Here is a 23,481-nt window from a genome sequence, read left to right as displayed (position 1 = left end):
CTTAAATATGAAATTACCACATGAACCAGCAATCCAAGTTCTGGGTAAATACCCATAAGAACTGAAAGCAGAGCCTCAAAGAGATCGCTGCCCACACATGTTCACAGCAGCATTATTCACAATAGTCAAAAGGTGGAAGCAATTCAAGTGTCCATGATGGATTAATGGATAAACAAAATGTGGTATATACACATAACTGAATATTATTCAACCTTAAAAAAGAACAAAATTCTGTTACATGCTACAACACGACGAACCTCAAAAATATTATGCTAAGTGAAAGAAGCCAAACCCAAAAGGACAAATATCATATGATTCCACTTACATGAGGTGCTTCGAACAGTCAAATTCATAGAGACATAAAGTAGAATATGGCTATGAGGTACTAGGTTTGGAGATAATGGAGAGTTATTATCTAACAGGTGGACAGTTTCAGTTTGGGATGATAAAAATTTCTGGAAATGGTTGAAGTGATGGTTGTTCAACAATGTGAATATACTTAATGCCATTGAACTGTATATTTAAAAATGGTTAAAATGGCAAATGTTATGTATATTTTATCTCAATTAAAAAAGTGACAACAGAAAGAATATAGGTCCTGAAATTAGTCATTATTAATCTTAAACTGTATATAATTTGAAAGAAGAAAACAGATTATTGAGTTGAATGGTAACCCACAAATGATATGTCCACATCCTAATCTCTGGAATATCTAATTGTGGCCTCATCTGAAAAAACAAAAAGATCTTTGCAGATGTAATTAAGGATCTTGAAAGGAGATCATCCTGGATTACCCAAGTGGGCCTTAAATCCAATGACATATGTCCTTTTTATAAAGGTAAAGGCAGTCAAATACATGGTGACTGAAGAAAATTTAACTTTGGGTGGTGAACACACAATGCAATATATATATGACATATTATTGAACTGTACACTTGAAACATATATAATTTTATTAACTAATATCACCCTAATAAATTTCATTTAAAAAAAGAGAAAAGCAGAAATTCTGAGACAGACAAAAGAAAAACACAGACACTCAGAGAGAAGGTAATATGAAGATACAGGCAGAGACAGAATTGATGCAGCTACAATCCAAGAATGCCAAGGATTGCCAGCAGCCACCACAAGCTGAAAGAGGCAAAAAATGGATTCTCTTTTAGAGCTCCTGAAGAAAGTGCAGTCTTGTCAACACCTTGATTTTGTACTTTGGCCTCCAGAATTGTGAGAGAATCAATTTCCATCGTTTTAAGCCACCAATTTTGTGGCAACCATTAGGACAGCCCTAGAAACTATCATGAGGGGTAAAAAGATAAAATAAAAAGAAAGTGGATCTCATAATTATGGAACATATCATTCATATCAAAATTTAACTGAAAAGCAAGAGAAGAAGGAGAGACCTGGGCTCTGCAACTGAGTCGCAGTCCCTGGCCACACTATGTCCATGAGCATGAGTGCCAAGGGTCAAGTGCTGAAGCAGCTCCATCCTGGGTGGGACAGAAGTATAGTTTGCTCCTGGCCCAGTGTCTTGGGAATCTGGCACAGCACTCCAACAGGGGCACCAAGATGTCAGACCACAGGAAAAGGCTGCCCCCCGCTATCGTAGGCTTTAAAAGGTCTTCATCCAGGACCTTCCAATCGGTAAATTTTAATTCTATAAATAAGACCCCATATTCCTTCATCCATTCCCAGATGAAACAAAGATACTTGTTCTCTGCTCCCAACATGTTAAATGCTTGTGAGAAATCTTCCAAGAGGCAGTGCCATGCATACACACTAGACAGCCCAGGTGTCTACCCAGCCATATACAGTAGGGACTGGGAGATGGAAGATGTGTAAGTGTGCTGGGTGTCATTCTACTCACTCCCACCCCCTACCCAAGCCCACTCTCCAAGAATTTTATTATTAATTGGGCAAGAAGGAAATTATGGATTTTTTTAATGAAAAAATGGTTAACTCAGTTTTCACTTCTTAGACATAGATGTCACTACCTTTTCTGTATGTCTACTTTTTTTTTTTTAATCATATTGGATTGGGAGTATACCTAGTATATTGGAAGGTACACCATGTGATTGGCAATGGAAGAGAGCTACTGTGTTTTATTATTCAATATGCACTATAAATAAAGAGTACTTTTTTGCTAAAGCCTGTTTTTACCTTGCATGTAATAGAGCATTTATTTCACTTATTAAAATGCAGTGTTTCTCAAAAAAAAAAAAAAAAAGTGGGAGAGGCTAATTGGAAAAAATAGCAAGGTTGAAAAGGTTCTTCAGGAAAAAAAAAAGATAACATCATTTTCAAAAGCATACTTCATCAAAAATAACTTTGCCATGCTGAAAATATCTACAGGGTTCCTTTCTTCACAAGTGGTGTGTGGACATATTATACAGAGAAACAGAGAGAGACCTACTTTCAGTCTAAAATAACTCCACATTTAAACAGAAACTGTCATGCTGCATATAGGCTGTATTTCCAGAAAATTGCCATTTAAATGCCTTCAATTGTCTCCACAAGTCACAATTCAACATAAATCTTCCTAAAATATACTATATATTTGTGCTTATTTTTAAAAGGTAATAAGCATTCAAATTATATTGTGTAAAAGTTCTTAGTTTGATTTTATTTTCTTTCCTTCAGTAGATGTCAAGATCTCAGCAGTCTCTTTGCCTGCTGTCCTTGGTCTGACCCAAATAGTTCTACCCTTACCCCTGTCACTATGCTGAGTAACCAGTAACCAAACACAAAAGCTTGTGAAACGAAACAAAACAAAACAAAAGCAAAACTGTTTTAAGAATCGAGAGGGTCTTCTTAGTGATGTCTAAAGAATAAAATGCCTGGGTTTGGCGGAGAGATACAGTAATAGACATTTAGGGAAATGATACTATTCACTCATTTCCTGATTTTTTTTTTTTTGTAATTACATTTCCTAAAGAGCTGAGAAGACTGATCTCCACAGATATATGTGCTAACTGAATTTAAAATTAAATTTTTTTAACCTTTCATTTATTTAACTGACCAAAGTTAATTCAGTGGCTTCATATTTAACTTTTTAAAATAAACTTGGTTTTGATAAAGTTTGTTTCACTTAACATTTTGAGCAGATTTACTTCCATTTGCCATTACCCATTAATTTTAATATAATAGCTGGATATAAATTTATAAGCACATTTTCATACCTCTGTTTACAAAGCTTTACACATTTTAATGAGTACTTCATCACTGTCCTTTACTACACAGATAATTATTACTATCAACCACAATAAAGCTTTGGTTTGCATATACTAGAAGTGTCTCTTAAAAAAAAAGGAGTTATATCAAAACTAACAAATTTAAGTTCATCCCTTGCCATCAAATAAATTCATGTTTTTAATAGCTCTTTTTTTAATTAGGAAATTCCTCCTTGAATGTCTGTATTCTAAATACCTCTTAATCTGTCTCAGGAATGATTAAAGAAAGAACCAATTTTTGATGATAAACTATAGCATGTAACATCTTCAAAAGACCCATTCTCAATTAACTTCCAAGTTCCAATACAATTACTTTCATTTTCTAATTCAGTATCACCTTTAAGTTCTTCACATCCTTCAGACTATGATGCTCAAAATATGTCTTTCAAAAAGCTTAATCAGTAAAAAGCAAATATTAATTTGTGACTGGGCAGGAGCAATTCTATTCTAAATTGTCCAAGTTTGACACATCTCTTCTTGCCCCTACCTGTTGCTGGCCCTACACAAGCGTGGGTCTCAAGCAGGCCTGAAGTCTGGGCATACAAAAAACGTGGTATGTCTGAGAAAATGACTAGGAAACCAACTCCTAGTTCACTCAGTCTAGAAGTCAGCATCACTGTTCTGGAGTTGTTCCTATTTATATGCCATCTAGAGAGCAGGCATAGTGCAAACAGGTACAGTCTTGTGAGAATGGCCAAAGAGAAGTTCAGAAAAACTGGGCAAAATCCCTACTCTAATCAGGCAATATAAACAGTGGCTGGACACCGCTCTCCCTCTCTAAGATGTGGAGGCTAAAGAAGCTGGCCTACCACATCCAAACTTAGTCTCCTGTTCTAGATAGCCATCTATATGCAATAAATTGTATAATATCCTTTACTTATATGTTAAAAACTAGCTCTCTTTGTCTCTATCTGTTGTAGTATTCTTTTCATTAATCACATCTTCATTCCACCATGACAACTGAGGTAACCATTGGTTACCTCGAAAGTTAAGATTGCTACCAAAATATAGGTAGGAAACAAAACACAAAAAATTAAATCTGTCTATATTACCCGCCACCCAGGAACAAACTTAGAAGGTTCATATTTTAAATTAATAATTATAATGATGATGATATATGGTTTGTAGATTTCTTTTTGGTAGCCACTCCTCCATTTGCATATAGTTGAGATATACAGTTGACCCTTGAACAATGGAGGTTTGAACTGTGTGAGTTCACTTATATATAAGGAGATTTTTTTCAATAAACAAAATATATTTTCTGTCTCTTATGATTTTCTTAACACTTTCTTTCCTCTACTTTATTGTAAGAATACAGTATGTAATACATATAACATTAAAAAAAATGTGTCAAGCAACTGTTTGTTATCAGTAAGGCTTCCAGGCAATAGCAGGCTATTAGTAGCTAAGTTTTGGGGGAGTCACAGATTTTCAATCTCTTAGGGATTGGCACTGCTAACTCCCACACTGTTCAAGGGTCAACTGTAAACACAGAAGATATTTCTTTGGTATCTAGGCAAGAACACAGGCTAACTTGAGTTCATATCTTAGAGCTACCACTTAGAAGTTGTGTCATCTTAATAGCATAATCCTTTACTAATTATTTCTTCCAATCCACTCATTACAATGAAATTAAATACTTATTTCACAGAGTTGTTAAAGAAAATTTAATTAAAAAAGAAAGCTTCGATATTTCATTCAGTAATCAGAGTTTCATATCCTATCAGCTTTCCCATATCTTAACTTCAACTTTATCTGCTCTCTAACCTCACTGAAAAGACAGATATTCTGAATTAACTGATTTGAGGTAGGACTCGGGTACCAGAAATTTTAAAAACTCCCCAGGTGATTACTACACAGCAAAAGTGGAGAATACCGTCTAGCTCCTTGGTCTCTCCATTTCCATATACTCTCTCCTGTCTTTCCAAACTATACCCCATTGGTAACCATCTGAACTATTCTCTCAACAGCAGCTTAAATGGCCTATAGCCTTATATCCTTCTAAAATACTCAATCATTAAAACCCAAACCTGGGATCAAGGCCATAATGCACTCCATTTCACTGCTGAACACTGCTAGAGGAAAGCTTAAAAGCTAGGATTGATAATACCACAATTTCTCATTTTCCATCTTTGCTAGGTCCTCAGCAATCTTTTTTCTCCCTTGGACAGCTTTCTTTTATTTTCCCACCCCACCCCACTCCCACCAAACTATTCAAACCCTGAAGAAGCAGTAAAGATTAATTTTACTAACATCTTTTTAATATTTTTTGTGACAAAATGGGAAATACACATAAAACATTTGCCCTCTATACAGAACAATGATTATCTCACAGAAAAGCACTTGCATGATAAACTGCAAGCTAAATAAACTGTATCTCTTTTTTTCAAAGAACATCAATTTTACCTGAAAGAATTAACTGACAGAAAAACCATGTTATTTGGATTTGGGTATTTGACATTTTCTCAAAAATGAACCAAGTGAATCTATCATTTCAAGGAAAACTATAGTATTTGTTGACAATGATAAAATCTGAGCTTTCAAATGAAGATTTAAATTTTTGAAAGTCTGTATCTGCCACATGATCTTGATAGTTTCCCAATACTTGTAGTTCATATTCTAATTTGTAAGGTAGTGCACAAATATAAGCAAAGTTAAATAATAATAACAACTTAAATAGCAACTTAAAACCAGAGTGAGTCTGGAAATGCACAAGGCAACACTTGATAAACTGTCCGTTGATAAACTGTCCAAGGAACCACAAGGTCAAGAACTGCCCACACGAGCTGTGCAGGGAGAGACCCAGTTAGGCAATGGCTACCAGGGAAGGCTCTATCTAGGAATAAAAACTGAATTCAGACTTCATAAACAGGTAGAATTTAGACTGGCAGAAAAAGTTTGCAAGGTATCTGAGAAAGACAGACAGATAGATAGACAGATAAGATTTTAAAGAGAAATACTACCTTCAAGTATATTTCTACTATTTCATATGTGTTAATTCAAACCATCAAGTGATATTTTAAGATCCTGGAAGGCAGGGGCCACATATTACAATTATTTGCTATCTGCTTGAGAGACTATCCGGACGGAAAAGTAAGTAAGAAGCAGACAGTAATAATCTAAGTCCTGGGTTAAATCCCAGCTCTGGCTCTTAGCTAGGCTGCCTTGAATAATTTAGTTTACCTCACTAAGTCAAACTCAAATACACCTAGTTTGAGGATTACCCTGAAAACATTCTAACTAAAAGTACCAAAGATAACTAATAATCATAGAAGAAATGAGAATCTGTGTTGCTGCTTTTATGCTGACCTTGTTATTTTTCATGTTATTTTTCAAACGTTATTTTTAATATTTTCACTATAACAAAAGGAATTTACATGTACAAAGAAGATGATACATATTCTATAAAACTGTACTACTCAAAGAATTCTCTTTAAAGTGGCGAGCAGATTTTTTAATATTTTCAATATAGTACAGTTACCTATATTATTGAAATTCAATCCACAATAGCATTGTAATTATCAGAAATAATTCCATTTTATTCTTCTCCAGATATTCTGAAGTACTACATTATCTTCCCTCCCATCTATTTACTTCGTATATTTCTCCAGTCACCCTGATACCATCTTCACTCCCCGCCCTTCTCCTCCCCTCCCCTCTCCTCCCTCTCTCTTCCTATATCCTTTCTTCTTGAGGTGACTATAGCCACTAGAGGGCAATAAGTTTACAAAGATAAATATACTTATCTATACTGAGTTGAGATTCTCATACAAATAAACCTAAAAATTCTATCCTTACAAATCCTAAAGTACAGGCAATTAGATTTCAATATGTAAGGAATATCCTTCAAATTCTAAATTTATCCTTAAAAAGGAGTTCATAGAAGTATATAATAATGTTCAAAAAAGGAATTCCATTTTCTCACCAACTGAAGAAATAAAATTAATTTGCTTACAAGTACAGAGTAATATTAGAAATCAGGATTTTAAAAAATATTAGCCACAGATGAGAGAAGAAAAAAGGAAGAAACAAAAACACAGAAAGGTAGAATTTGCAGGGTGGGCAGAAAGAAAGAATTGATTCCTTCTAACACCTCCACTGCCACATTGAGAAAATGATGAATTGAAGAATAGAGTGGACTTACCAACCCTTTCTTCTACTGAAAAGCAAGAAAAAATTTTGCAGGTATATTTTGGGGGAAATAAAACAGTAACTGTAAAGAGAAATATAGCTTTCATTTCTTTTCTCACAATTAAGGATGGAGGTGGGAGTAAAGTTAACAGTCACTAATCTTGGACAGATAATTTTACTAGTTTTGCACAGAAGCCAACTTCAAGTGAACTTATATACTTTACATTTACTTACATTGACATTACAAAACTGCAACACTTATCAACATTTTTAGCAAACCATCACTTCTTACCCTCATTGGATGTATGTCAGCATAAGGAGGTTTTCCTTCGGCCATCTCTATGGAAGTAATGCCAAGGGACCAGATGTCAGCCACACAGTTATATCCTATTTCTTGAATTACCTCAGGAGCCATCCAAAATGGGGTTCCTATCACAGTATTGCGTTTTGCCATTGTATCCTGCAAAAACATTACACTGACAAAATAAATACAACTACAAAAACACTAAGGAAGTTGTTTGTCAATATATTCTTTAAACTAAATACTAGAGATTACATTTAAATTGAATATTTTCCTAAAATATCAACTAGTTATGACATGACAAATTTAGGAATTTTTAATTCTGAAATAATCAAGCATCCACAAGTAACTTAACTCTACTACCATCATTAAAGACAGTACCATAACAATGGAAGCTACAAAAATGGACCAAGGTAGCTCTTTTTCGGACATTTAAGCATTTAAATGACAACATACACTTTCACATTTATTCAATGTCTCTTAATTTGTAAATAAAAGTAATAAATAATAAATTGTGGCCCTATCTCCCCAAGAAGAATGAAATTATGCATTTCTTTCCACAGCCCCCCAAAAAGTTATTAAAGTTTAAAAAACATCACAATCAAACCTGGGCACAGAAGCCAAAATTATTTGCAAAATTACTATACTTACCGTTAACTGACCAGCCACACCAAAATCTGCCAATTTTGCATGTCCTTCTGTATTGAGGAGAATATTTCCAGCTTTTATATCTCTGTGTATTTTTCTCATAAAGTGTAAATATTCTAGTCCTTTCAAAGTAGATTTAAGAATAGTTGCAATTTCGTCTTCTGTTAACTGGAAAGAAATATTTTAAAAATTACAATGAAATACCAAATTAGATAAACTCTTAAAAGAGAGTACTGGTAACAAGCACTTCTTTCTGATGACCATCAAACCTCTAGGAAAAGGCTAAAAGGTAAAGAACTGAGAACCTCTTTTTCCCCATAAATATTCTTTGCCACTCATTACACACTTTACTCATGAAATAAAATTTCATCATTAAATTTCTCCTTTCTTCAAATTATAAATGTCATTCCTAAAGCACGTAACATATGCCAAGAGTCAACATCACCCTAAGAAATCACTGTTTTCCACATCTTCTAACGCCGAGGTACTAATATCACAGTTATCTGCCCCAAAAAAATAAATTCACACTCTTCCTTGTAATGGCCTGCCATTCTTGATGAAAATAAAAACCAAAGGTTGTACATAAAGCATCAAGCACTAATAATGACCTGCTTCCAGCCAGGTCATTCCTCACCTACCCAAGCTGTGGATTTTTGACCCTAATAATGGGAACTGAAAAATGAAAATGTCAGAGAAGTACTAGGAAAACAGAAACACAAACAAAGAAAGTTACTGCAAAGAGGTTGAGTAACATCCTTCTTTTCACACACAAGGGAGATAGAACCAAGATGTGATTCCTGTCCGATCATAATTTCTGCTTTTAATTATGCATATACTACTGCTATGCTATACTGCCACTCTTGACAAAGTTTGTTCATATGCAACATACTAAAGCCACTATTTTTTAAAAAACATCCTCTTAGTTTTTAAACACATCCAAGTGATATAAAAAGCTCAAAATAAGAGCGCCTGCTTCTCACTACAAGCACAACTGGCAAATATAACCAAAGAAATAAGTTGAGAGAAGAGGGAAAAATCTCAATTTACACAAAGACAGAGAACGCTGCTCTATATGAGGGGAGAAAAAAAAGGGAAAAAAAGAGTTCAAATGCCCAAAAGCAGATAACAGAAAGACATAGTGGAAATTAAAAAGATAAAAATATAAAGACTATGTAGAATGTGAAAATAACTACTAGAAAAAGCTTCCACTGCCACTAACCCCACAGTGATCATGTTTCATTCAGAACAACTCAAGGGACAACTGGATATTCATATGCAAAAAAAAATTAAGTTAGTCTCCTACCTCACACCATATATAAATATTTACTCGAAACAGATCCACAACTTATAAATATAAATTAAGACCATAAAACTCTTAGAAAAAAACATAAAAGTAAATCTTCATGATCTCAGTTTTGGCAATGGATCAACAGATATGACATCAAAAGTATAAGCAACAGTGTGAAAACTGATAAACTGGATTTCATCAAAATTTTAAATTTTTGTGCATTAAAGAACACTATTAAGAAAAGGAAATCACAACTTACAGAATAGGAGAAAATATTTGCAAATCTTACATCTGATAAGGGTCTAGTACCTAGAACATATAAATAACTCTTCCAACTCGACAACAAAAAGAGAAAGAACTCAATTTAAACACAAGCAAAAGACTTGAATAGACATTTCTCCAAAAAAGATAGACAAATGGACACACATGAAAAGACAGATGTTCAACATCATCATCATTTTTCATTAGGAAATGTAAATCAAAACTCTAAAAAGGTACACCACTTTATATCCACCAGGACGGCTATAATCAAAAAACTAGAAAACAACCATGTTAGCAAAGTGAAGAAATTAAAACTCTCATATATTGCTAGTGGGAATACAAAATGGTGCAGCTGCTATGAAGAACAATATTTAGTTCCCCAAACCATTGAAACAAAGAAAAAAGTTAAACAAAGAATTACCATTTGACCCAGCAATTCTATTTCTAAATACATAACTAAAAGAATTTAAAACTGGTACTCAAACAAATCTATGTACATGAATGTTCATAGCAGTACTATTCACAATGGCCAAAAGGTTGAAACAACCAAAATGTATATCAACAGATGAATGGCTAAACAAATTACAATACATACATATAGTGGAATACTATTCAGCCACAAAGAAGGAATAAAGTACTAACATGTGCTACAATGTGAATGGACCTCAAAAACATTATGCTAAGTGAAAGAAGCAAGCCATAAAAGGGCATGTATTGTATGATTCTATTTATATGAAATAGTCAGAATAAGTACACAGAGAGAAAAAACAGAGTGGTGATTGCCAGGGGCTGCGGAAATGGGAAGCAACTGCTTAAAAGATATGAGGTGATGAAAATATTTGGAACTAGACAGAGGTGGTGATTACACAACATTGTAAATAAACTCATACCACTGAATTGTTAAGTTTTAAATGGTTCATTTTATGTGATTTCACCTCAATTCTTAAAAAGCCCTGACCATGTTAAAATTCCTAAGCCAACTGGGAGATGGTTTACATTTGTGTGTAACATCAATATATAATGTCACAAATGTATTGTACATGTCTCTTTGTATGCACTAATCTTGAAAAAATGTGTTGACTTTGGATAAATTTGCTTCCTTCAAAAGGCAGGAAGGGGGAAGGGAAGAAGGAAAGGAGGAAGAAAGCAAACAAACAACCTGGACCTCTTTCCCCTAACCCTTTCCAAATTAAAAGACCCTAAGACTATTGTAAGCCATCTCTCAATTATACATTCCTCAGTGATAATCTAAGAATCTTACTTACTTGATAAATTTACTCTAGTGCAAGATATCTGATCCAGAATGCCACTTACCCATTTAATAAATATTTATCAAGCACCAACTACATGCCAGGAATTACAGCAGTTGCTGGAGAATTACAGTAGTGAATAAAATGAGAAGTGTCTTTGCTCTCAAGGAGCTTATACTCTATAGGGGAAGGGATAATTTGAAAATTTGATAGAAAACAGTATAATACAAGAAAATGTCTGGTAACTGCTATGAGGACAATAAAATAGAAAGCTACTGATAGAGAATGACTGAGAATGGCTTCTTAGGGCAGATATCAAAAAAAGCCTGAGAGACATTTTTGCTGAGGTCTAAATGTCATGAGGGATCCAACCATGTGACTGGTTATCTGGAAACAGGACATTCCACACAAAAGAAACAGAAGATAAAAAACACCATGATTCAAGAAAAAGCCTCCCACATCTGTGGTCAAGAAAGAAGGCTGAAGTTTAGTGAGTAAGGAAGAGACTAGTCCTAAATGAGATATGAGAGACAATTTTTGCTGAGGTCTAAATGTCATGAGGGATCCAACCATGTGACTGGTTATCTGGAAACAGGACATTCCACACAAAAGAAAGAGATGATAAAAAACACCATGATTCAAGAAAAAGCCTCCCACATCTGTGGTCAAGAAAGAAGGCTGAAGTTTAGTAAGGAAGAGACTAGTCCTAAATGAGATCTGAGAGACAGGCAAGGGCCAGATCATATAAGACTTTACAAAAGGCATGGATAAGGAGTCTAGATACTTCGGAAATTCTCTACCTTGTACCAGATGGTCTGATTTGACGGTGCACAGAAAGCAAGCACTATGCTCTAAAGCTGTACTGTCCAATACAGTAGCTCCAAGCATCTGAAACATGGCTAGCCCAAATTGAGATATGCTATAAATCTAAAATATACACCAGAGTTTAATTCTTAGTACCAAAAAGAGAATGTAAGATACCTCAATAATTTTTATATTGATTACACTTTTAAATGATATTTATATGTACCAGTTAATTTTAAAGTTTGTTAATGTTTAACATATTTGATAGTAATAAACTACTATTAGATATATATTTTAAAAATTTAATTAAATCTTTTAAAATGTTGTTATTAGGAAATTTAATTATACGTGTGGCTCATTCCATGTTTCTATTGGACAGCACTGCACTAAGAAAAGGGTCTATAAGAGCAAGGATCTTTGTTTTGTTCAAATGTATCTGCAATGGTTGGAACCATGCCGGGCATACAGTTAGCACTCCATAAAGAATGAATGAATGGATACAGCTTGTAGTTAAGAAGAGAAAGAAGATACCACATCTGATGTTCCCAATCTTTCTAAATTAATGGTTTGCAGCCAAGGAGGAGAAGGGAGGTAGGAGTGTTGTTAAGGACTACCATACTGCACCACTGTAGAAGGAGGTAAGAGTGTTGTTAAGGACTACCATACTGCACCACTGTAGAAGGTGTGCAAGGTTGTGAAAATATCACATAAGCCTTGGTTTTCTCTTCTCTCCCCATCTCCCACATCTAGTGTAAAGATTAAAGAGTTTGGGGGCATTACAACAGTAGAACCAGTCCTTAAAATTGAGTAATGTTTAATTATTTCAGTGCTGACCTTTTCAGTTACCTAGACTTCAATTTTTATCCTCTTAACATTCCACTATTTCCAACCAATAAGTCACCAATTCTTCATTAACTCTTTGACTTGTTATCTCTGCTCTTGTACCCCATATTTCAGGCTATCTAGAGAAAGTTCAGAATTAAATAGACCCACTATATTTCAAGGTTTTAGGATGTGTCTGATTTCAATGCTGTAAAGCATATGCCACTGGACAAATCCACGGTGAGACTAAAGGAAGATTCACCAAAGACAGTATACTGATTCATGAACTCTCTGGCTTTGCTAGATGATTTCAAAGGTTCATGCACTCTGATTCTATTGTATATTAACAAAAGATCTCCATAGTCTTTACTAAACAACTAAATAAATTCACATTAATGTGGACATCGATTTTTATTCTTTCTTCAAATACCTCCCTCACTGGCTCTCTCATACAGAGTCTGTTGAAGGTGCTGGATATACCGTGGTGAGGAAACTGACAGTCCCAGTCCTTACAAAGCTTACGAGAATACTTAAGGGCAGAGTCTGCATTTGGCCCTGAATTATTAAAGGTAGAGAGGGTATATCTGAGGCAAATGTGTAAAATTTATAAAGTCCCTCTTTCTTTATGCTCTTCTCTCTTTGTAACAAACCCCTCCCCTTACTTCAGGGGGTAACTTCATATCCTGCCCTAATCAAAAAATGATGCAATATCCAATCATTCATACTAATAAATGGACATGTTTTAATTTAAAATTATTTGTTACCGTATTATTTTAACAACTCATTTGAATATAAGCTTCAAACATGGTATCTGCATTTTAAGCCTTTTAACGTCAATTATGAAATGGAAGGTTTCTATCCCTCAATAAAATCATTTAAACAACAATAAACAAGTAAAGAAATATTTTCTACAACATAGATATATAATGTTGTCTTAAATTTTGTATTACTTTACAATTATAAAGGGTATTTTATGTGACTCTCACAACTCAATTAAGTAAACAGAAACATATTATCATCCCTTTTTATAGATGAGGAAACAAATTTAAAGAAATTCAGTGATCTGTCAAATGTCATACAACTGTTAAGTGTCAAACCCCACGTCTTCTGCCTCTGCCAGATGTCATGAATTTAAATGAATGAACTGGTTTCAATCTAAGAAAACAAGGAGTTGCAAGGCTTGTTCCAAGGGTGATATTCAAAATATTTGACAATCAGTTTAATGAGAACAGCCGACAGCCATAATATCAATCAATGAGAACAGCTATCACTGGTTAACAACACTAAGAATGGATATCAGCCATAAATAAGCAGTAAAACTGAATATCAGACAGAGTGCCTACTTCACCTCAGCATTCAAATTTATATCATTTTAAATTATGTGCCAGCCAAACAAAACAAGAATACCTGTTAATAAACTCTGCAAGTAAGCAGACTTATCTGGTCCAAAAAGTAACCTTAACCGAGAACATAATAGATAGCTTTAGGAGTATTATATTGAAAACAAATGCTTAGTCCCACTAAAGTAAACGTATAGATCAATGAGTTAAACATTTTAAAAATATTTAAATAAAAATAGAAGAAAATCAAAGTACTGAATCAGTAGGTAGAACGAATAGTTTCTGATCAAAAAAACAAACAAACAAACAATGGTCTCAAGTACACAAGCCTGCTGGGGCAAATCCCATTCAGTGGGGCCAGCCCCACATAGCTACTCATACCCTGTGGACACAGCCAATTCCAACAGTTAGTAAGTCTGAACATTAATCCCATCCACTGACACCAATAAAGACTTAGCTACAATAGAAGTTCACATACAACCCACACAAAGATCACATCCAGAGCTCCTGGTATGGGAGATTAGGGTGAGTGTGCCACTAGGCCACACAGGATACCTTTTACATAAAGCCATCTGACCAAGGCTGAGAAATGAAACAAATCTTCCTACAGAAACGAACATAAGACAGGCAAATAAAATGAGAAAACAAAGAAACATGCAACAAATGAAATAACAGGAGAAAACTAAATGAAATGGAGACAAGCAAACTCCATTTGAGACAGAGTTCAAAATACTGGTTATAAGGATACCCAATGAACTTATGGAGAGGATGATGAGCTCAATGAGAACCTCAACAGAGAGACAGTAAGCATAAAAAAAAAAGGACATAGAAACCATAAAAAAGAACCAGACAGAAATGAAGAATAAAATAACTGAACTGAAGAATACACAAGAAGGATTCAACAGTAGACTGGATGAAGCAAAAGACTGATCAGCGAACTGAAAGACAAGGTAGGAGAAAACACTCAATCAGACCAGCAAAAAGAAAAAAGAATTTATAAAAATGAAAGATAGATTAAGGGACCTCTGGGACAACATGAAGTGTAACAATATCCACATCATAGGAGTACCAGATGGAAAAGAGCGAAAGCAAAAGGCTGAGAATCTATTTGAAGAAATAATAACAGAAAACTTCCCTAACTTGGCAAAGGAATTAGACATACAAGTCCAGGAAGCACAAAGAGCCCCAAACAAGAGGAATTCAAATAGATCTATACCAAGACACATCATAATTAAAATGCCAAAGATCAAAGTCAAAGAGAGAATCTTAAAAGCAGCAAGAGAAAGGCAGCTAATTACTTACAAGGGCAATGTCTGCTGATTTTCAACAGAAACTTCGTAGGCAGAAGGGACTATCAAGAAATATTCAAAGTTAAGAAAAACAAGAATCTTCAACTACAAATACTCTACCCAGCAAGGCTTTCATTTAAAATGGAAGGTGAGATAAAGAGCTTTTCAGACAGGAAAAGCTTAACGAATTCATCACCAAAAAATCAGTATTACAAGAAATGTTACAGGGACTTCAAACTTTGCAGATCAGAAGGGACTGGCAAGAAATATTCAAAGTTAAGAAAAACAAGAATCTACAACTACAAATACTCTACCCAGCAAGGGTTTCATTTAAAACGGAAGGTGAGATAAAGAGCTTTTCAGACAGGAAAAGCTTAACGAATTCATCACCAAAAAATCAGTATTACAAGAAATGTTACAGGGACTTCTGTAAAAAAACAAACAAACAAACAAACAAACAAACAAAAACTAGGGTGGGGAGAACAAATAAATACAAGTAATAAAATGACAATAACTACATATCTATCAATAATCACTTTAAATGTAAGTGGATTAAATGCTCCAATCAAGAAACACAGAGGAGCCAAATGGATAAGAAAACAAGACCCATGCATATATATGCTGTCTACAAGAGACTCACTTCAGATCAAATGACACTCACAGACTGAAAATAAAAGGATGAAAAAAGATATCTCATGCAAGTAGGAATGAAAAAGAAGCCAGGGTAGCAATACTTATATCAGACAAAACAGACTTTAAAACAAAGGCTATAAGAAGAGACAAAGAAGGGCATTCATTACATAATTATAAAGGGATCAATACATTAAGAGGACATAACTCTAGTAAACATACACACCCCACACAGGAGTACCTACATACATAAGGCAGTTATTGACTGATATGAAAGGAGAGATCAACAGTAATTAACTCATAGTAGAGTACTTTTAACACCCCACTGACACCATTGGACAGATCTTCCAGACAGAAATCAACAAAGAAACGATAGGACTAAAAGACACACTAGAGACCAGATGGATTTAATAGATATTCTCAGAGCATTTCAATCCAAAGCAGCAAATTATACATTCTTCTCAAGTGCACATGAAACATTTTCCATGATAGACCACATGTTAGGCCACAAAGAAAGTATCAATAAATTTAAGAAGACTGAAATCATACCAGCCGTCTTCTCCAATTACAATGGTATAAAACTAGAAATCGACTACAAGAAAAAAACTGGAAAATACACAAACACATGGAGGCTAAATAATATGCTACCAAACAATGAATGGGTTAACAATGATATCAAGGAAGAAATCAGAAGGAAAATGAAAACACAACAACTCAAAATCTATGGGAAAAAGCCCTAAGAAGGAAGTTCATAACAATACAGTCCTACCTCAAGAAACAAGAAAAAGCTCAAATAAACAATCTAACCTTAAAATTAAAAGAACTAGAAAAAGAACAGTAAACAAAGCCTAATATGAGTAGAAGGCAGGAAATACTAAAGGTCAAAGCAGAAATAAATGGAATAGTATCTAGAAAAACAATACAAAGAATTAGTGAAACCAAGAGCTAGTTCTTTGAAAGGATAAACAAAACTGATAAACCCTTAACCAGACTCATCATGGAAAAAAGAGAGAAGACTGAAGTGAATAGGATCAGACATAAAAGAGAAGAAATAACTACAGAACCCACAGAAATACAAAGGATCATAAGAAAATACTAGCAGCAATCATGAGCCAACAGGTTGGACAATCTGGAAGATATGGATTCATTCCTAGAAACATACAAACTCCCAAGACTAAGTCAAGAAGAAACCAACAAAATAGAATCAGTAATCAAAAAAGTCCCAAAAAACATAAGTCCTGGACCAGATGGTTTCTCAGGCAAATTTTACCAAATATCCAAAGAAGAATTAACACTTATCCTCAAACTATTCCAAAAAATTCAAGAAGAGGGAATGCTCCCTAATTCCTTTTATGAGGCCACCATTACCTTGATTCCAAAACCAGAGAAAGACATTATAAAAAACGAAAACTACAGGCCGATATCTCTTATGAACATTAATGTAAAACTCCTTGACAAAATATTAGCAAACCAAATTCAGCAATACATTAAAAATATATACCGTGATCAAGCTGGATTTATTCTGGGGATGCAAGGTTGGTACAATATCTGCAAATCAACTAATACTATGTTAACAAACTGAAAGATAAAAATCATATGATCATATCAATAGATGCAGAAAAGGCATTCAACAAAATCCAGCATCCATTTATGATAAAAACTCTCAGCAAAGTGGAAAGAGAAGGAACATACCTCGACATTATAAAGGCCATATATGACAAACCTATAGCTAATCTCAAACTCAGTGGAGAAAGGCTAAAAGTGTTTTCCATAAGATCAGCAACAAGACAAGGATGCCCCTCTCACCAATTCTGTTTAACATTATATTGGAAGTCCTAGCCACAGCAATCAGACAAGAAAGAGAAGAAAAAGGTATCCAAATTGGAAAAGAAGAGGTAAAAATCATATTATTTTCAGATGACATGATATTATATATAAAGAACTCTAAAGATTCCACCAAAAAAACTGTTAGAACTGATAATTAATTCAGTAAAGTAGCAGGATACAAAATATTCAGAAGTCAGTTGCATTCTTATACACCAATTAACTTTCATAAAGAGAAACTAAGAAAACAATCCCATTTACAATTGCATTAAAAACAATAAAATACGAAGAATCAAATTAACCAAGGAGGTAAAAGACCTGTTCTCAGAAAATTATAAGTCATTAGAAAAAGAAATTAAAGAAGACACAAATAAATGGAAGCATATACAGTGCCCATGGGTAGGAAGAATCAACATCATTAAAATGGCCATACTATCCAAAGCAATCTATAGATCCAGTGCACACCCTATCAAAATATCAATGGCATTTTTAGAGAACTAGAACAAATAATCCTAAAATTTATATGGAGCCATAAAAGACCTCAAATAGCCACAGCAATCTTGAGAAAGAACAAAGTTAGAGGTATCACACTGTTATTAAATTATACAACAAGGCTACAGTAATCAAAACAGCATGGTACTGTCATAAAAACAGAAACACTGATCAATGGAACAGAATAGAGAACCCAGAAATAAACCCACGTCTATACACTCATTTAATATATGACAAAGGAGGCAAGAATTTACAATGGGGTAAAGACAGTCTCTTCAATAAATGGTACTGGGAAAATTGGACAGATATATGCAAAAAATGAAACTGGACCACCTTCCTACACCATATACAAGAATAGAATTGAAACGGATTAAAGACTTAAATATAAGACCCAAAACCATAAAACTTTTAGAAGAAAACATAGGTAGTAATGTCTCTGATATTGCTATAGTAATTTCTTTTTGGATATATCTCTTCAGGCAAGGGAAACAAAAGGAAAAATAAACAAATGGGACTACATCAAACTAAAAAGGTTTTTGCATAGCAAAGGACACCATTGACAAAAAAAAAAAAAGACAATTGACTGGGAGAAGATATTCGCTAATGATACATCTGATAAGGGGTTAAGATCCAAAATATATAAAGAACTTAGACAACTCAACAAGATGAAGTAATCAGGGGGATCGTTTCATAAACTACATAAATATCTAATCAATACTTGAAACTAATGAAATTTTCAAAAATGCAAACAAAGAATTATGAGAATTTATTAGCTTTTTCTAGACAAAAACTATAAGCTTAGAAAACTCAGAAAAATACCCACAGCAAATTAGTGTATAGATTTAGACTATAAAGAGCTCACATAAATCCTCAGAAAAATAATAAAACCCCAATAAAAAAACAGGCAAAGAAATGAAGTCACAATTCACAAAACTAAAAACAGAGCTGGGTAACATACATCAAAAATATTAAACTGCACTAATTATCAAAGAAAAGTAAATTAAAACAATGAAGTATCAGTTATAAAATTATCCCATATGGATCATAATGCTACATAACAGCACATATGTGGCAGAGAGGAAGAGTATAAGCCATGTGTAAAACTGATCTGAGAATGCAGAAATATTTTCCAAAATGCCCTAGATAACACTCATTCACTGAGAAAACATTTATTGAGCACCTGTTCTACATTGAATTTTTTAAAATGTCTCTAGTAAACTAAAGCACTTTCAAAGTGAAATGGAACCACAGCTGAGAGCAATTAATTAGGGGAAGAAACAGGAAGTGGCATTAAAATTAGTCTCTGAATAAGAAAAGTAGTAGTTCACCTACAGAAAAAAGGAAAGATAGAATAATCCAAATAACTAATGGAAGAATACAAATATAATAGCTGTGAAATGGCACTCAAAAATCAAGTAAGGCCATTTTCCTTAAAATAAGAAAAATGGTTAAAAGTGATAGGCCTTTTAAGTACCTATCACTTAAAAAATTTACCTGAATTTTTTAATTTTAGCAAATTTGGAGGAGTAAATGTTTACCGGGTCTCTTTGAAATATCAGTGGTATCAAATGAACTTTAGACAAGAGCAATATCTATATCAACACTGAAGCCACTCTACAAATATTTTGCATCACTAGTGGAGAAGAATGAGAAAGAAAGGACATAGGAACTTGTATTGGACACTATATAGTAGGCCTTGATCTGGATGTTTATTTCATATCCTTTAGACACACATTGACTTTTGTGTTTTAAATGAAGGAAAGAAAGGAGAGGGTAGGCAAGAGGGAGGGAAGTTTGTTTCTTTAGTTAGTTGACAGTCATTTCCTAAATAGGGTTTTGGTTTCAAAAAGCCTTTAAATGTTTTAAAAAATTCATTTACATATAAACACAGCCAGTTACCAAAAGTGGCTTGATTTCTACTTGGCAACAGAGAAAACTACTTATATCCAGTGCTATATAAAAATTAATATCACTTCAGATAGAGACCCACATCCAAACAATTCAAAATGGTCGTTTATACTGAAAACATTTGGGGGTGGGGGGAAAAAAGAGAGGGGGGTCTCCAGAAGGAAGTAATGTAAGATTTCAGTTCTAAGACAGAAAACTCTTAGATCCATTCTCAAACCACAGCTAACACTTTTTTAATGGTATTTGTCAGGAATCCTTTCCAATAAAAAGTTTTATCGACAGAGTACTTCATTTGTGCGGATTTTATTAGGTTATCTTCAATACATTACAAGTTTCGTTTTATTTCTGTCACTATACAAATAGAGCAATGTCATTTTAAAATCATTTGTATCACATTTTATAATCTATTTAAAAAAAAAAAAAAAGAGGGTGAGAGAGAGAGAACAAACCATGAATGAAACACTCAGTAATCAGGGATGAAAATGAGACTTTTATAGCTGAGCTAATACATTAAAAGACGGAAGTCTACATCTGGTTTCAATACTGGTATGAATTCACTAGAAAATTTTAAAAGAATTTCATTGTACAAAAACAAAAAGATGGTTTTGATAGGCTTTAGTCCTCTGGTTACTTTTGTTTCTAGAGTCATGCGATTAGTATAATAATATGATACATTTAATATATCACTGTGTATATGGTTTTGATAAAAATGCACCCACCAACTTGTCTCAAGGGCACATGCACAAGCTGTTTCAAAATACATATACTGCCCTAATGATTTCATGTCAGTAAAAACAAATTAAGTGAGGTTTTATAAATTCATACAAAATTAAAATTTTTTACTTTCTAAAAATGAATCTTAGCTAAGCTTCTGACAGGATTATTTCTTCACATAAATATATTAATTCTATATTAGAACCTATTACATATTAAGGAAACTAAAATTGTGAGACATGACAGATAACTATATTTCATTATAAAATTTTAAGTTTCAACTTTCACAGTGACTTTTCAGTCTTGAAAATCATCTGAATTCACTGATGTAATCCTCACCCAGTCTTTTAAAGCCTTAAAAGACTCGCCCCTTTCAATCATCCTATATTCTCCAAGTCAGAATTTACCTATAAGTGATGATAATTATAACATTAACAACAGCTTACATTTATTGAGTTTTTACTCAATACCAGCCACATTACAAGTATCATTCCGTTTAATACCCAAACACAACCATAGAATGTAGGCACTAACAAGAATTTACCGAAGCCTGTTATACTGCCCTTGCCTTCATGGTGCTCGGAATTTAGCGAGAAGGGAAGGGCACAGAAACAAAACTTAGAATACACAGTGATACCTGCAACAACAGAATTAGTTATAGCAGCACTCCCGGACAGCACTTCCTAAAGCTGATTGTACATCAGAATCAGTACTCTTAAAATCCAAACCATCTAACTTAACACTCAAGGCCTTGAATGATACAGTTCCTGCCAACCTTAATGATCTCACCACACAATTCTCTCCACCCTAGGAAGCCTTCACAGAGGAAGTGACTTTTAAGCTGACTCTTAAAGAATGAACAAAGTTCGTCACGTGACCAAAGAGGGAAGTAAATACTAGGAATGTGTAAAGGCAATGGGTATAAAAATATATAAAGTCCAGTAACAATGAATGATTCTTTGTGTTTGAATATAATGTGTATAGGGAAACAGTGCAAAATAACAAAGGTAGATTAGTACTAAACTCTGCTTCATATACCTACTAATTTTTAAGTAGAAAGATAACATGATCATATCTGAACTTTTAGAGGGAAAACCCTGACAACGGACCCTTAGCCAGAGACTAGAAGTAGGAAGGCTAGTGTGGAGAATGTAATAATAAAATCATTTATAGTAGTAGTAGTAGCAGCCCCTAGCTATAGGAGTAATTAACAGGTATGTAACTATGCCTAAAATACCAATGGAGATTTCTGTGGTGGGATTAATAATGAACATCTCAAGCCATGCAGTGAAATATAAAAGCAGTGAAAGCAAAATCTATACTTATTTCATAATTTGAACAGAAACTGCCCCAGCACTAAAAAAATCACATATGGCTTAGGAAGCGCCCTGTCAATCAAAAAAAAAAAGTTACTGTCTATGGCCATGCCACCCTGAACATGCCCAATCTTGTCTGATCTTGGAAGCTAAGCAGGGTCGTGCTTGGTTAGTACTTGGATGGGAGACCACCTAGGAATACCAGGTGCTGTAGACGTTTAAAAAAAAAAAAAGTTATTAAAGATGAATATGCCCTCTAACCCAGTAATTCCATTTCTTAGAATACATCCAATGGCCATAACAACACAAGTATGCTACTACATATGTACAAAAGTTTTCTGCAACTTTGACTACAAAAAAACTGAAAAGTTAGAGCTCATTTTATCCAAAGTACTGAAAAAAATACATTCTGTTACATACACACAGACCTATATGTACTGTTATGGGAAGATATCTAAGGTATATCAGAATTTTTTTTAAAAAAAGGCAAGGTAAAGACCACCACATACACCCCTTTACTCCCTTGTGTAAAACAACACATGCATACATATGTGCTGAAAGGACCCATAAGAAACTGTCAACTGACATTACCCCAAGGAAGTAAAATTTAGGAATAAGTGAAGAGACACTTATTTTTACAATGTGCTCATATTACTTTTAATTTTGTCTTTAATTTATATAATTAAAGGGGGAGGGGCTTATATATTCTAATCAAATGTATAGATAATTGTGTGAAACAATTTTAAAAGACTTCCATCTAAAATTGTTAAAATCAGAGATTTTCCACACCTAAGGAGCTAAATTTCCACTTTCTAGAAAATTAACTTATACACATTTCTTGATTTTCTAAGATTAAACAAGACTTTACTGGATAACACAATGATCTTTTAATATGTTTCTCTAATACTAGAAAATATCCACTATTTCAACAAATATCAGAAAATTCTTAAATCACTAGTAATTAAAAACTAAATACCAGTTTTTAAAGTTTTGCGCTAACAGTAATAAAATAACAATTTATGTTTGTGTAGAACTTTACAGGTTACAAAATGCTCTGACACTCATCATCTTTGTTCCTTACAAGAAAACGCTGAGGTCGGTAAGGCAAGTAATAAGATATTAGGTCCATTTCAGGATTAGGCATCTGAAGTTTGGAGGAGTTATACAATGTACCCAGGGTCACAGAGCTAGTAAGTAACAACCCAGAACTGACACTCCATCTTCTGGTTGATATCC

At 33.9% G+C, this 23,481-nt stretch overlaps 1 protein-coding gene and 1 pseudogene across 4 annotated transcripts in view; one reads left to right on the top strand and one right to left on the bottom strand.

The window, feature by feature from the left end:
* Positions 1-23,481, bottom strand: part of STK3 (serine/threonine kinase 3) — a 281,612-nt gene that overhangs the window by 198,654 nt on the left and 59,477 nt on the right. For all 4 annotated transcript variants that reach the window (XM_025050109.1, XM_015593063.2, XM_025050107.1 and 1 more), the window contains 2 exons: positions 8,311-8,475; positions 7,651-7,818 (listed from right to left, as the gene is read on the bottom strand). In XM_025050109.1, coding sequence (XP_024905877.1) covers positions 7,651-7,818; positions 8,311-8,475 — 333 coding nt within the window. The remainder of the gene's footprint in view (positions 1-7,650; positions 7,819-8,310; positions 8,476-23,481) is intronic.
* LOC112483757 lies at positions 22,344-22,462 on the top strand (annotated as a pseudogene).

The sequence above is a fragment of the Pteropus alecto genome, unplaced genomic scaffold (genome assembly GCF_000325575.1).
Source record: "Pteropus alecto unplaced genomic scaffold, ASM32557v1 scaffold164, whole genome shotgun sequence".
Classification (NCBI taxonomy): domain Eukaryota; kingdom Metazoa; phylum Chordata; class Mammalia; order Chiroptera; family Pteropodidae; genus Pteropus; species Pteropus alecto.
Note: the sequence above shows the minus strand (reverse complement) of the source record. Positions and strands in the feature narration are given on the sequence as shown.